This window comes from Aythya fuligula, chromosome 19 (assembly GCF_009819795.1).
Source record: "Aythya fuligula isolate bAytFul2 chromosome 19, bAytFul2.pri, whole genome shotgun sequence".
Classification (NCBI taxonomy): Eukaryota; Metazoa; Chordata; class Aves; order Anseriformes; family Anatidae; genus Aythya; species Aythya fuligula.
In genome coordinates, this window is record NC_045577.1 from 6141885 (window position 1) to 6157344 (window position 15460).

General features: G+C 47.5%; 1 protein-coding gene across 2 annotated transcripts in view; it reads left to right on the forward strand.

The window, feature by feature from the left end:
* The window catches only part of COL5A1 (collagen type V alpha 1 chain), a 148453-nt gene extending 133413 nt beyond the window's left edge, over positions 1 to 15040 (forward strand). The window contains exons 54-66 of one of the 2 annotated variants that reach the window (XM_032200398.1): positions 183 to 236; positions 969 to 1076; positions 1522 to 1575; positions 1674 to 1727; positions 2086 to 2193; positions 2689 to 2742; positions 3173 to 3208; positions 4000 to 4053; positions 4375 to 4633; positions 4995 to 5107; positions 7149 to 7217; positions 10807 to 11040; positions 13649 to 15040. In XM_032200398.1, coding sequence (XP_032056289.1) covers positions 183 to 236; positions 969 to 1076; positions 1522 to 1575; positions 1674 to 1727; positions 2086 to 2193; positions 2689 to 2742; positions 3173 to 3208; positions 4000 to 4053; positions 4375 to 4633; positions 4995 to 5107; positions 7149 to 7217; positions 10807 to 11040; positions 13649 to 13795 — 1344 coding nt within the window. In that variant the 3' untranslated portion in view covers positions 13796 to 15040. Of the gene's footprint in view, positions 1 to 182; positions 237 to 968; positions 1077 to 1521; positions 1576 to 1673; positions 1728 to 2085; positions 2194 to 2688; positions 2743 to 3172; positions 3209 to 3999; positions 4054 to 4374; positions 4634 to 4994; positions 5108 to 7148; positions 7218 to 7271; positions 7341 to 10806; positions 11041 to 13648 lie in introns of both variants that reach the window. The other variant, XM_032200399.1, reaches the window with a different exon arrangement.
* The last annotated feature ends 420 nt before the right edge of the window (positions 15041 to 15460 follow it).

Genomic DNA, 15460 nt, shown 5'->3' on the forward strand with positions numbered 1-15460 from the left:
CTCCTGGTAGAGACGAGAGATTTTTTTTTTATCAAGAAGCTAATTTATAAAGCCTTTCAGAGATATTTGTCTCCATGTTGTCTTCTTCTCTGGGACTGAAGCACTGTTTTGGTAATTCCACTAGGCTGTTACAGATCAGGGTGATCTAACTGTGTTTTGCATCTATTTTGTGCTTTCTTTAGGGCCCTCCTGGTCCAGCTGGTCCCGAAGGAAGGCAAGGAGAGAAAGGAGCCAAGGTGAGAGCTGAATGGGATTTGTCTTCTACCATATCCTTCATGTGCCAAAGCTCTCACCCTCTGACATTGTTATTGAAAGACAGTCATTTGATTTTGCTGCGCTACAACAAAATAGCCTGAATCTGGGGCTGTTGGCCTCAAATTAAAGCGTATGTTTCATCTTTGAACAAACTCCGTGGAGTTGATTAGAGCTTGGTAAGGTCATGGGAATATTTTTGTTGCTTCGAAATGACAAAGTGCCATATTTGGCAATTTAATGTGTTGTGAATAATACGGCCTGCAGAGCCGTGCATCATATCCCAGGGCAAACACAGCATTATTGGACCGTGGCAGTTTCATTAGGGGTGGTGGGGAAACGGCAAGTGGGATTGCAAATTACAGATCTAATTGTTGTGGCAGGCACAGGAACGCTGGTGGAGGAGGATGTGCTCTGCTAGCACATCTCTCAGGACCGAACCAAAGGAAGCTTCACGCTCTGGAGGGCTCGCAGCAAAGAACCGTTCCTGCTGTAAATCAGCAGAAATAGGCAAGGCTGAAAAGTGAAGCTGTTTGGAGACTTGTCCCCAGCACATCAGGGATAGGGAAGCAGCAGGAAAATCAGCGAATGGAAAATTTTACATGCTATGCAGGGAATTGTGTTTGTTTGGTGACATCCTGCCAGCCACTGCTGCATCTCTGAGAAGATCACTTGATGGCCCGATGCAAATTAAACTGTGCTGTCTTTCCACACAGGGTGAAGCTGGTTTGGAAGGACCTCCTGGGAAGACAGGCCCAATCGGTCCCCAGGGTGCTCCAGGGAAACCCGGCCCTGATGGTCTTCGAGGAATTCCTGGTCCAGTCGTGAGTATTCCCCAAAGGAGCAGAGTCTGAGAACATTTCTGCTCAGGGCTGTGCTTTAGGGGCATTTGCTGTGGAAGGCAGCTTGTTCCCAGTGTAACGTGCTGTCTGCAAGTGGGCAGAGAGCTTCTGTGCTGCAGTGCCTGACAGCAGGCAAAACACACTTAGTGGAAATAACGTGATGGTGGATACCAGCTCCCAGCACCTTTTATCTGAGTGCTGGGTCTGCTCTGGGGCAACATTTCCTGGAGCTTGAAAGCCCCTTTTCCAGTGGAGATTGGAGCACGAGGGGGGTATAAACACATTTGTCCTTACCACCTTTAAGAAAACAGGGCAAATGTTCCCTGGCACAGTGGCAGGATGAGGATTTATGAATAATCTGAGTAACCCCAGCTGGGAGCACTGTTGTCATGAACGATGGCTTTGAGGGAATTGTGATGTTTTACAGGGTGAACAAGGTCTCCCCGGATCACCTGGCCCAGACGGTCCTCCAGGCCCAATGGTATGTCCGGACCATCACATCTGACGAGGTTTTGAAACGGGAGAGCGTATTTTCCATAATCTCATTCTCCCCTTTGTTTTCCCTCCTGTCTCCCAAAGGGCCCACCTGGTTTGCCTGGCCTTAAAGGAGACTCTGGCCCTAAAGGTGAAAAGGTAAGAGTCGGTGCATGACCTCGCTGATGTCTGTGTCTGTTTGCACCAGGCGATGCAAACACCCATCTGCTTTAGGGCAGGAGTCTCCTTCCCACAGAAGGGTATGAAGTATATGTCCCATACAAAACGAGCAGGCACTTGGGTGCAGCAGTTCTGTTTCTGCATTTGTAGCATTTCCCGTTGCAAAAAGCTCATCCTTTCACTGCTCTGCCGCTTCCAGGTGTCAAGGGTAGCTGCAAACTCCTGTCACCTTGCTTAGATATTTGTTTGTGTACCTGGAGATGTCTTTGATGGGTAGCTTTGGCGTTCGGTTACCTCCAGAGAGAGATCGTAATTAACATCTGCTATTTTCCCCTAGGGTCATCCAGGTTTAATTGGTCTTATTGGGCCACCAGGTGAGCAGGGAGAAAAGGGCGACAGAGGTCTCCCAGGCCCCCAGGGCTCAGCAGGACCCAAAGGAGAGCAGGTAAACGTCCCATAAGACCTTCATTAAACACGTTTTTGAGCTGGGCAGGGGTTGCTGCCTTTGAGCAAGTGCGGTATAGGAGAGATGGTCAGGCTCAGCAAGGGAGTCTTGCTAAATTTTGAGGAATGTTTGCTGTTTTCTATATTAATGTGGTTTATTCTACATGTGAAATGTAGAGGTGCTCCACAATGACCCATTTTAGTGGAAAGCAGTTTCTCAGGGCTTGTATGAAAAGAGTTGAATAGGCTTGGAGGGATGGTAACATTAAATATGCATCAGGAGGACTGATTTTTAGAACTGTGTGCCTAAATGAGATTTCCCACTCATAACCTTCTCTGGATGCACACACTTAAAAAATAATAATAATATTAATTGATTTTTCAAATTTGAATGTCCTCCAAAATCAGGTGGTCAACTGTGAGCAGATGTTAATTGCATAGCAATAGGCCAGCATCACTGCATGCAAATCAGTGTTGTTCTGCTTTTATTTTTCAGGGTATCACAGGTCCTTCTGGACCAATTGGACCCCCAGGGCCACCAGGATTACCGGTATGTGACAAGTAATTATCTTTGAATTCCTGGGGAGCTCTGCAGCCCTTCTGGGGTCACCTTGGTGCTCCCAGATAACCCAGTTCGGCCCATCTGGCCTGACCTTGTTTGAGGATGCTGTGGGGAATTAGGATTGCCCAGCTGAGCCCATTAACAACACCTGAATGAGTTACAGGAGTACCCAGTGGGTGGAAGTCAGAGGGCATGCATGGACCTGTGGGAGGGATGCAGGCTGGTCCATCACCAATGTTTTTAGTCTGTTTGCAAATAAAAATAGCATCCAGCTCAAATGGATGTGAAAAGTATACACAAAAAGGGAAGTGAATGTTAAAATTGCAGAACCTTGTGTAACAGTACTGTGTCTGTAAGGAGAGGCTGAATTCTCTGCTGACAAAGAAACTAACTCCCTTCTTCATTCTTCTCTACACAGGGTCCACCTGGTCCCAAAGGTGCTAAAGGATCATCAGTGAGTATAGACTTTGTTAAATGAAGAGGCTGAGGATCTCTTATTAAGTGCATAACCTGCTGCGACATCTCCCCATCAGTAGCATTAAGGCAATTAGCCAAAGATGACTGTAGCAAATACAGCCTTTTCAGGTTGTCCAAGCCCAGAAGTTATAATTGGGGAAGGTTTCTGTTCCATGCATTGTACTTCATTGAACGTCAGTGTAGAAAAGATTATAAGGAGGAATCCAGTGCATAGTCCTTGGGAGAAAACCCGCTATTGTAAAGCAGAGGATATTAAAAATAGAAGCAGGAGGTAGCAAGCTGAAAAGCGAAGGTGAGAAATGCATCACTAAAGCAGGCTTTGTACTACAGATCATCTATTCAGGCAGCTAAAAATTCCTCCTGTGCAACTTCCTAAAGTCTTTTTTTCCATGCAGAATTAAATATTTTATCACTTTTAAGATTTTATTTGATTTATAAACCTGTTGAATTGATTTGGAGACCTCATACATTGAAATATCCTTCCTTTTCTGCAGAAGCTTGAGCAAAATTTGACTGCTTAATACCAAGCATTTGACAGACATTTTCTCTTACCAAGCATCAGAGAGTAAACAAAATAAACAGTTTATTGGGGGGTAAGGGGGTAGGAGACTCTCTTTGTGTCCCTAAAGGGATAGGAAGATAGTTTTTGCTGCTAGAGACTATTAAAAGAAATAATGTAGTGCAGTATCAGTAACAAGTGTTGTTTTTTTTTTTTTTTTTTTCTTTTTTTCTGAGTGATTTATGTTTTTCCATTGTTTCTCCACCTAGGGTCCAACAGGTCCAAAGGGTGAATCTGGTCTTCCTGGGCCCCCAGGGCCTCCTGTAAGTACAGCCCATCGCATGAAATGTGAAAGGAGGTTCTGATTTAACAGGTGTTGTAATGTAGATATCCAGGTAAAGATTTAGGATGTTGTGGGTCCTGCCAGGGAAGAAAGGAGGCGAAGGGAGAAATTAGTAATGGGAGGAGGACAAGAGAAGATGAAACCCATGTTCATGCCTCGTGACTGGGGTTTTCATTAGCACCATCATGGGTGTTTTACCTGTCTTGTGGTACTGTTTGTCAGTGCTGGTGGCTGCTTTGGCCATTTCTTCTGTCTCTTCCCCCTTTGCAATGAGAAGTTACCTTCTTTCCCCTCAACTCAGGGTCCTCCTGGAGAAGTCATCCAGCCGCTGCCCATCCAGGCCTCCAAGAGGACCAGGCGAAACATCGATGCCAGCCAGCTGGTGGATGATGGAAACGCTGACAACTACATGGACTATGCAGATGGCATGGAGGAAATTTTTGGCTCACTGAATTCCTTGAAACTGGAAATTGAGCAAATGAAGCATCCGTTGGGCACTCAACATAACCCAGCTCGCACCTGCAAAGATCTGCAGCTCTGTCACCCGGATTTCCCAGACGGTGCGTCCTGGAACTGAGCAGGGACAGGGAATATGCTGTGGGTTTCCCACTAATAGTGAATAGTCAAGGGGAAAGATTTGGGGAACTTCTGGCCCTTGTGTCCCATGAGGATTGTAGCTTACCCACAGAGAAGAATGGGGATGTCTGATGCAAAAAAAAAAAAAAAAAAAAAAAAAAAGCTATTCCTGAAAGGTGCTACTTTATCACCTGGAATCAGAACAAAAGATCTCCAAAAAATACATGTAATAGTGGCCTGTGAATGAGATGAAATGTACCTACCAAGATGGTGGTTGAAGCGCCCATTGTCCTCCCTCCACAGTGCTGATTCTTTCTTCCCCTCTCTGCCCTGTCGTGCATCCAGGTGAATACTGGGTTGATCCTAACCAAGGATGTTCCAGGGACTCTTTCAAAGTTTACTGTAATTTCACAGCTGGTGGAGAGACTTGCATCTTCCCGGATAAGAAGTCTGAAGGAGTAAGTCCATACAACTTTATTTTTCTCCTATATCATGATGGTAAGAGGTTGTTTCCTAATGCGAATATTCCCAGAGAATCCATATCAGGTGATTTGAACAGTAGCAAGTAAAAATCCAGAGCAGTTCTTTTGTTGTACAATGCTGGCTTTTAAAGTACTAAGGAATATGTTTACAAAGAGAATTTCTTTGAGTAAGTCAGTTTTAAACTTTGAAGATGTTTTCAGGCATGATAAATGCTAAAACCTTATTTTTTTCCTTTGCAAAGGCAGAACTGTGTTGGTGCAGGAGCTGTGGCTCCCCACATTTAATTCATTCCTTGTCTTCCCTCCTGCAGTGGGGCTGCCTCTCTGCCGCTGGTGTGCGCAAGCACCACTGCCTCCTCCGTCCTGGCTGTGCCTTCAGGCAGAGCAGATAAATGTTCACCTCCTGTAACTTTCCCTGCTGCTTCTCGGGGGTATCTGGTTTCCTAAATGGCTTCAGCCAGTCTCAGCACTGTTCCAGGCACTGAAACACAAGATTGATTAAGTTAACATGTACTGATGTGCTTAGCTCACCCATACTCATGTTTTTTGCCCCATAGCCATGCACCTTATTCTGTGGAGCAGCTCTCCCTGCTCCCTGGGGACCAGCTCTAGCGCTGGCCAAGCTGAAAGTCTTTGTATAGCAGCCTGGGGGAGCGCTCCCAATGTCACAGTTGTGCTGCAGCTGGCACGAGGTGCAGATGAAGCTGTTCACTCCAGTGGAAGCCGTTCGCCTGCTGAATTTTATCCACCAGAAATATGTGCCAGTGCAGGGCAAATAACATAGAGCATAAATATTCCCTGATTTTTTTGTTAGGGCTGTTTAAATAGGAGATAGATTTATTCTCCTTTGCATTACCTTGCCATGGATCTCCTCAAAGTGTTGACAGCAAAAAAAAAAAGTGGATTCTGCCCATGATCTTATAGCAGATTCATGCCCCACTGGCTCGGCCAGTGGCTGTTGGGCCCCACTTCATCCCCTGCCAACTGCTCTTCTGGACACAGGCTGTGATGCTCCCCAAATGCAAACTGTGCTACACTATTGCAGTAATGCCGTAATGAGAAAAAGGCTCAGCCTGCTGGTTTTCCATGGAGAGGGATGAGAACTGCTACCACACAAGCATGAAGTGTTGGCTGAGTGGTTTTACTGTAAGTCCTTGCAGGGCTTGACATCTCCCCTTTCAGTCCACCCCTAGCACAGTGGCAGCACACTGACCAGCTTTATGGTTCACAGACTGGAAAGGAAGGGATAATCCTGAGACACCTGCATAAAGTTTGCCCATTGTTTTTGGAGAGATTTACGGCAGAAGCGAGGGAGGTTTCAGAAAACCAGGAGAGCACACGGCAGCTGCACTCCTTCCTTGTGCTCTGACTGCGAAAAGTGCTTCAGCTGCTCGGATGGTCAGCCATAAAGGATGCTCTGACAGCACGTTTCTTGTCAAGGTCACCCCCTGCACTGCTCCAGGTGGCTGGAGCTCCATCACGTGCAATGGCCCGGCACCGATGGAGGAGGATGTGCAGCCTGTGCTGCCCCTTGTTGCTGTACAACTGCAGGAGGCAGATGGACGCTTTTCCTTAAGCGTGCTCTTTGCCTTTCCTAGCCCCACAGCATCTGGATTTGACATTGGAGTGACAGCAGCCTTGTCTGTTACCAGCACTTCTACTATTCATATTTCCTTTTTTTTTCCCCTATGTCTTTCCTTTCAGCTCTCCTGCCAACAGACTGCACTGCCGGTTTGGCATCCAAAGTATCCGGAGTTAGTGATCATTAGCCCTTAGTGAAGGAGGCTGGTGCCAAGCAGTGGCATCTCCTTCTGCTCGAGAGGCTGCTGGCACCTTAGGGCTCTGCCGGCTGGTCTTGTTACTGATTTATAAGGATTAAGGAAACATTCTCTTTAAAAGAAGTCGGACATTTTCAATAAGACTTGCAGACTCTACTCATGGAACTGAATGTAACTTTTTTTCTTTCTTTTTTTTTTTCTTTTCTTTCTCTCTTCCCTCCTTGCCGTCCGCAAACTAGGCTAGAATTACTTCTTGGCCAAAGGAAAACCCAGGCTCCTGGTTCAGTGAATTCAAGCGCGGTAAACTGGTAAGATGCATCTCAGTGCTTTCTGTTTTCTTTAACCCGTGTCATATTTTACAGAGTAAAATGGCTCGTTGGCCCAAAGAACAGCCTTCCACATGGTATAGTCAATACAAGCGGGGGTCTTTGGTAAGTGGCTAACCCTGGCCCTCTCGTCTGAATCAGAGCACGTTACCTGCTTTGGTATGGCCAGACCTGTTGCACTCTGCATGCTGGACTAATCGCCATCACAAGCTGCAGTTAAAACATTTAAGGTGGAATAATTGAAGCAAAAAAGAAGCAAAACCCAATATGGGTTTTGCCCCGAGCAGGCTGTACCCTGCAGGAGGGTGTTGCTGCCTCCTGAGCCATTCCCACTGTGACAAGGGCAAACTGGGTGTCCCCATGCTGCGGTCCCCAGGGAGAGTAGCTCTATCTTCAGAGAACCCTTGTGTGGCTCCAGGCTGGACTGGGTCAGGTTGTCCCCAGGGGAAGAAAGGGGGGCTCCCACAGCACCAGCAGAGCCTGGGAGAGGTGAAGTCATTGAGTCAAACGAAGATTTCAAGCCGTGAGTGTGTGCCAAGCTTGGTAGCTTGGAATTTTACTGATTTTTTGTTTTCTCCTTTAAAAAAATCCTTAATTGTGGCTATTGTGAGGTCAAACAATGCTTGATGTCAGCAAGCAGCCAAGACAGCAACACGTAAAAGGGTTTTGTCCTGTAGCAGGTTTGTGGTGGATGGATTGCTCTCCCACAGAGCCCATCAGCAAGTGATTAGCACGATCCAGCTCTCCTTCGGAAACAGAAATCTCCCGCGTCTGTATCAATTCTTGTAGGATTAGCAGGATGCATGTAATGAGCTCAATCAAATCAGGAAGATTAGGGAAGGAGGAAATACTCAGCAGAGAGAAGCAGGTGGAGGTGCTGATGGCCCTGCTGCCCAGGGCAGAGGTTTCCTGCAGAACGTGCAAACTTCCACCTTAAAGAGCAAACGAAGGAAAACACTGCCTTGTTTTCCTAAGCCCCATTTCATCGCCACTAAACGTGTATGCTCTGATTCTGCCCACAAGAAGGATATGGCTTCTGCAGCTTTTCTGCACCATCCGGCAAGGCCGCAAAGCCAAGGCTTCAGCCTCATCGCTCCTTGGAGGGCAACTGCTCCTAGCTTAGTCACAGAGCACTTCATCAATTAATGTTACAAGTGCCTTCATCTCTCCATTTTCTCTGCTTCTGTTTATTTCTTTCCAGTCTGTTTGTCAGCTACTTTAGAGGCTGAATGGCCAGTCTAGAGCTCAGGGCCCTTTTTCTAAATAGGAATTTCAGTGCCACTTGGAGCCCTTTGTTCCATCTTTCCATGTTGCCGTTTTCTTGCTTTTTACCTGTTTCATGTTTTCCATTTGGAAAAAAGCCACCAGCACATAGAAGACATTCCTAAGCAAATCACAGAACTGTTGAACACACCGGCCATAAATATGGAGTTTGTTTAAAACAAAAAAAGTAGCTCCATTTCACACCAATTGGTATTTGGAGCTATGAGATCAGTAAACGGGGAAGATGTTTGCCTGGATCAATTGAAGTCTGTACAGGCTGGCAGGATGGGTGTCAGTGCCCCTTGGAGTGCTCTGCTCACCCCTAGAGCTTTTGTGCCCAGCCCAGCCCCAGCCTTTCTGGGGCTGAACCCAGGGGATCCCACAAATTTGGGGAGGATTTCCATGGGACTGTTTATGGGGCACCCCAAAGGAATCTCTGCTCACACAAGGCGTGCAGTTGTGCCAAGGCCAAGTTGTGCCTTTCTTCTGAGAGCACCTGAAGTAAGATGGACAGAGTAAACATGAAATACAAAGAAACCATCTCGTTTTGATGCTTCCCCACTGTCATTAATCAATGACACAGAGTACCTGGAGTTAATTTCCCAGGATTTCTCATGAGGCAGCCAACCTGCATTTAGAGGGATAAGAGGGTTGCAGATGTTTTCTTTTGGACTCTGCTTTCCTCCCGTGTGCATTACTCATGCACACCCGTAATTCCCAGTAGCTCTAACGAGACCTGCCATCTATCCCATCCTGTTATCCTTCAATGCCATATGGCATCTGCCACAGGCAAATACTGTCACACAGGAAAAAAAGGAAAAGATTGATTTTTGCAGAACCAGCCAAGCCTTGTGCGTGCAGCCGGTTCCCAGTGGCTCCAGTTGCAAATCTCGTGCAGCCTGCAGAGGCAGAACAGCAACTGAGACCCCTTAGCACGCAACCAGGCTCCCAGGCCAAGCACTGATTTGAAATAAGAGCGCAAGGAAAAACAAATCTTGCAGGTCGATGGGTAGCTGAGACGTTGAGTGCATGCCAAGTAGCTGGCATTTTGTGTCCCTCTCCTTCCATGTCCTGGTGGTTTTCTGGTCTCTCTCCACCTGGCATGCGTGGCTCTCTCATGGTCAGTCATATTTAACTCTCAGAAGGACAGCGCAACGGTATCCTGACAACCGGTTGGTATACATTTCTTTACTTTTATGATCTTTTTACTCGTGATTTTGTCATGTGGTTACAAATTTGTTCTACTGTTTGCAGCTCGCGCCATAATTTGATGTTTCGTGGTACCTTGAAGAACTCTGCGTTGTTTCTGTGCTGTGTTTTTCCCCCAGTTGTTACTAAAGAAGTCAGCTGCCTGTAGACAGTTTCCAGCAGCAGCTCTGGCAGCTTGGCCATGGCTGGAGACACCACCCTGAGTACAGTCGGTCTGTACTTGTGGTCTGGCTGGCCCACTGAGCGTTTGCTTCCTTGGTGGGGCACAAGAGAGAGTCCTGGAAAGGCCCGAATCCTATGGGGCTGGAGGGGATTTCAGTAACTTGTTTTGCAGAAACGTATTTCCAGAAGCTGTTCTCCCTTGGGGGAGAAAAGGAGCCTGATGTGCAGATCGGAGCAAATCCCTGTGCAGGCACAGCTGTGTGGCTCTGTGTTTCACGCCATGCCCCAAGGGCAGCAAGCAGAGCTCCCCGTGGCTGATGCAGCCTCTCCAGCCCCTGTTGGCAGGAACAGGATTTCTATATAAAGGTTGCAAAGATTGTTTAAAAGCCATTGTACTGGTATCTAGGAAAGATGAATGGGAAATGCCCCTGTGTGTGCAGAGCAAAATACCTACAGAGGTCAAAACTTGTGTCAAATGGGGCAGGAAAATAAAACCCTAAGCTCCTCAGTAAGTCTTCTTCTTCTCATTCTTCTCTCTTCAAAAGCTGGAGAAATATGCTCAGTATTGGCTTTAATAACCATTGGACATATATCCCCAGATTTGTTCAGCACTGCACCCTTTTGCAACCAGGGCCAAAATCCCCTTTCCTTTCTCCTCCTGCCCCGTGTTAGCCTTGTTAGTTCAGCTCATGAACAGATCCCAAACGGCAAAAGAAATAACCTGCCCTGGCAGCAGAAGGACCAGAACATCCTTGTGCCGTGCAGCATGGCAGGAGCAGGATCCGTGCCCCGCTGGGGTGGGGAGGTCCAGGAGCAGAGGGCAGGATGCCCGTGAACATGGGGATAAGGATGGGTGAGACTGGTGGTCCTTGGAGCCCCCCAGGCGGGTTGCCTTGCCTCTCACTGCCCAGTGTTTCCCCTTCTCCACTTCCCACAGCTCTCCTACGTGGATTCGGATGGGAACCCCATCGGAGTGGTGCAGATGACTTTCCTCCGGCTCCTGAGCGCCTCGGCCCACCAGAACATCACCTACAACTGCTACCAGTCCGTAGCCTGGCACGACGCCACCACCGACAGCTACGACAAGGCCATCCGCTTCCTGGGCTCCAACGACGAGGAGATGTCCTACGACAACAACCCCTACATCCGAGCCGCCTTCGACGGCTGCGCGGTACGTGAGAAGCCCCCGCAGAAGGGATCTCTGAGCAAATCGCTTCCAAATTTTCCATGCCATGGGGTGGCCTTGAGGGTTATTCCCAGGGTGGGAGACCTCCAGCTTGCTATTCCCTGTGCCACAGCTCAGCTCAAGGCCAGGGGAAGCTGCAGCACCTCTAGAAACCGCATTTATTGGGTCTGTTGCTGGCTCTGCATACAGAAGGGACCTGTCTAAAATCACTGCTTGCTTTTAAACGTTCCCTCTTGCCTTTGCTCTTACTGTTGACTCACAAGGGGAGGTGTGAGTGATGACATCCAGGTGCAGGGGAATTCTGCAGGCTTTGATAATAATTTTGCAAGTGCTTTCAGGAAATCTTAGAGGCAAAGCATTATGTTGGGGTGGTGGTGCTGCTGCTGGTGGCACGCTGCTGAGTGCAGCCTCAGGAAGGCTCTGGGTTGTGCTGGGTGCAGCTGCTCCTCAGCTCCTGGTGGGTGTCCCTGGGCTGCCAGAGGAGTCCAGCACAGCACTTGGTTTGCTCTGTGCCTGCTCTACATGAAAGCTGCCCGTGCCCTTGGCGAAGGATGAGCCAAAGCAGCCCCCAGTGCTCTTTGCCTTTGCAATGAGCAACGGCCAGATCTTCCATAGGGGCCCAACATCTTGCCTTTGCTTCTTCCTCCTCCTGTTGGGCACCTGATATGGGACTGAGCTCTGAGCAATCTACCCTCAGGAGCTGAAAATTTGGCAAAGCAGGTGCCGCTTGTATTTATTTTGAGATCCAGTTTGCTGGTGCAAAAGCCTGCATAATTCTCACCCTCTGCAACTGCAGTGCTTGAAGCCCATGGGACTGAAAGATAGAGATGTTTGACAGCAAAAGCCCTCCACATAATTTGAGATGAAAGTGATTCTGTTCTGGCGCACACACATTTTTTACTGTAGGAGCAATGAGGAAAATCAAATTAGAATCACTTCTTTTGACACTCACGCAGAGAGGGAAAGGGCATTCATCCCTCTGCTGAAAACACTCAGAAGTCACATGGGGAAGTTTATCCTCAAGTACTTCAGGTCTCCTGCTAACACATCTTGTCCTCAGCAAAAAAAAAAAAAAAAAAAAAAAGCCTTCCCCTCCCTTTTCTTTCTTAAGACTCGGGGAAGCTGCGAGATCACACGTTGCAAATTTTAAGGCAGATGTGTCTGATGAAAATCCTTTCAGCTTAAGCGGTGCCGCTCAGGTGCCCTACATTCCTCTCCCTGTTCTCTAATGAGGGATATTTGCATGGAAACAGGTCTGCCGCTCCTTTTGGTTTTATTCGCTTGGTCGCTTCACAATGAAGGCTGTAGCACAGGTTGCTGTCAGCATGACCAGTCTCCAAAAATCAAAGGCTGGGGCAAGAATTGGGCAGGGAGCAGCAAGGACTGTGGTGGGAGGCTGGATGAGCCCTGGAGTTGGTGCCCCCGGGGGCATGGAGCTGTGTCCTGGCTCCTTGGGCATCACTTTGGAGCTGCTGGGTCTCAGCCCCTTCCTTCCTGCCCCCTTCTGCAGGAGAAGTTCCTGCAGACTCTGAAAAGGAGGTAAAAAATGCCAGGGGAGCTCATTGCATCATTAAGGGATCAATTTAGTGCAGAGCCACGTCCCCGTGAGATGCTCAGAGAGCCTTGTAGAAAGATGCTCTGCATCTCCTGCACTCCTCCACCATCTCCGTGACCTCAGCAGGTCATCCTTCGTGAAACACAGGCAAGATTTGATAAGATTGAGCCCTGCCAAGTGAAAAATTAGGCCTGCCTACCCAACACAGCACTGCCAGAGGTCCCGGCAGGACCTGTGCATTCACCATGATTGAGGTTGCCGCAGCCCACACTGGAGGAACTCCAGGGCTAATGTCTGGGCCATTATTTGGATGTGTTTTTCCTGATCTTACAGCCCTTTCTCAGTAGCTGTGCTATAACCTATTCTTTTGAGACACACAAATCAGAGGGTAAGGTAGAGCCAAAAGCTGCTCCATAAATTCACTTGTTTGTGCAGCTTTGTATGCCCCCGGGTGCACTTCTGCTCCTCCAATAATTATTTATATTTCAGAAATAACTGTATGGCTAGCAGGCACGATAAAAAGACAACATCACCTTGTGAATTCCATCAAACTTTAAACGTGGGCTTTTCGGTAGCGCTCGGATAATAGTCAAACTAATATATTCAAATTAAATCGCTCACATTTGCTCAACAACCCATGCGTGTCCTCGGGGAGGCAACACAGCTATAGCACAGCCACAACAGTTTTACCAGGCTCCCGTTCCAGCTCTGAGATGTGCTGAAGGCAGCATTTGTGCTTGCTGTCTGCATGGCAACAGCTGTTCTGCTCCAAAGTCCGTGCTCGGGCCACTTGTCCCCCTCAGGGTTTGCTCAGTGATCCCCAACCATCCTGCTTGAGAGCATATCTAGTGCGTTTGCAGGATAAATGTTTGTGGGTTTTTTTTTGGTGCTGGATGCTTCTGAATTGTCTCAGGAAATACCTGGGTGATACCATCTCCATGTTCCCAGCTGACCAGTGAATGCTCATTCATGATAACTGGCTGGTGTGGGGTTGGAGGCATCACCAGAGCTCCTCTCTCTCCTCCTTTTCCCCTCCAGGCAAAGAAGGGTTATCAGAAGACTGTCCTGGAAATCAACACGCCCAAGGTCGAGCAAGTACCCATAGTCGACATCATGTTCAATGACTTCGGAGAAGCGTCACAGAAATTTGGATTCGAGGTGGGACCGGCTTGCTTCATGGGCTAAGAGCCACCTGAAAACTAGTCTCCAAATGAGCAACCTCGTAACCTCATTGCGCCATTTAATTAATTAAAAAGAAAAAAAGAAAAGAAAAGAAAAAAAAAAGAAAAAAAGAATTCCTTGTCACATGCACGTTCTGAAACTGGACAGCGATGGGTTATTTTTTTTTTTCCTTTTGTTTTGTTCCTCGTCTTGCCCGAGTTCCTCTGTGCCGCTGCACCCACACGAACCCAACCGCGAGGACCGTTCCCGCGACAGACCAGAATCGCATGACCTGAGGCCGCACGCGTGGCCCCAAGACCTGTCCCCGTGTCACCTCCCTCCCGCAGCCACCTCTGCACAGCCACCTGGGGGTCCGGAGATGGAAACACATGAAAGACTTCTTCTCGCCATGAGATGATACCAAGAGCTTGGCTGGAGGTTATCGTTTGTTTCTAAGAAAAAAAAATAATAATAATGGGGAAAAAAACAAACTTGAAACTCCTGCGTTCGGCTTGACGTTGAAACCGGGGCAGTCCTGGCTCTAATCCAAACCCTGCTGAAGTTCTTCATGGTCATCTCGTTGGCTTCTGTGAGATTTGGATCGGGTCTAGCAAGCAGATGTAATGGCCGTTTCCAGCATTCGTACTATCTCCCTTGAATCGCCTGATTCCACTTTTTACAAAATTTTCACCCACCCAATTCGGTTGCTAAAAGCCACGCCGGGCGTCTTCTTCCCCGTGTCTTAAAGGTGCTTATATTTTTGTATGTTTGTAAGTAAATATGTGTATTGTATATTATTTTAAGTGGTTAAACGTTCCTGGCTTCATAACATGCATGTGACCCTGTCCGTACGATGACAGCCCCGCCACGCGCGCCCTCCCTGGCACTGCCCCATGCCCAGGGGCTGTGCCCAGGCACGAGGCTCTGTGGGGTGAGGACCCCCCAAGCCTCCCGGCCACTGCTGCCTTTGGAAGGATTCGCTCCAAAATAAGGAAAATAAAGCCACTTTTTGCTAAGATTCCTACAAAACGCCGACCTAAAAGCAGAATCCCATTTGCATCTCTGCCTTTTATACCCCTGCTTACCTTAATGTGCGTGTTTTAAGTTAATTCTTCTCGCCTCCTTTTTTCCTTCAGCATTCTTTTAAAATGTTTAAAAAAAAAAAAATCTATTCCCAGCGGCAGATTGCACTGGCAGGGGAAATCCATTTGTCCTCTCTGAATACCAAGTGTAAAACATAACACACAAAAAAAAGGAGAAAAAAAAAAAGGTGCTTTTTATTTTAAATGTTTTTCTGTGGTGCTATCTATTCGAGTAACATTTACACAACACTGGTTATACCCTGCCAGTGGCCAGTCTCCCACTGGCCTTTGCTTTAGCCACTTCCAACGCAGACTGCACGCTTTTGCTACAGTCTTTGATTATAAATGCATGCCACCTTCGTATTCGTTATGTAGAAGGTCTGCTCCTCTCTCTAATTGTATTACAGTAGCTTTTACAGCCCATGTAGAAAGTATTAAATGTGCTTACGCCTTTTTTTTTTTCCAAAAAAAAAATATTCATGCATTTTATATGGTGGTAATCACACCAGATTGTACTCAGTTGCTGAATGTTTGTGGTGCTAATTTATGTATTTGTTTGCTGTCCGGATGCGAGGACGAAGCTGCGTGTGCAATTCTCTTTGTCTGC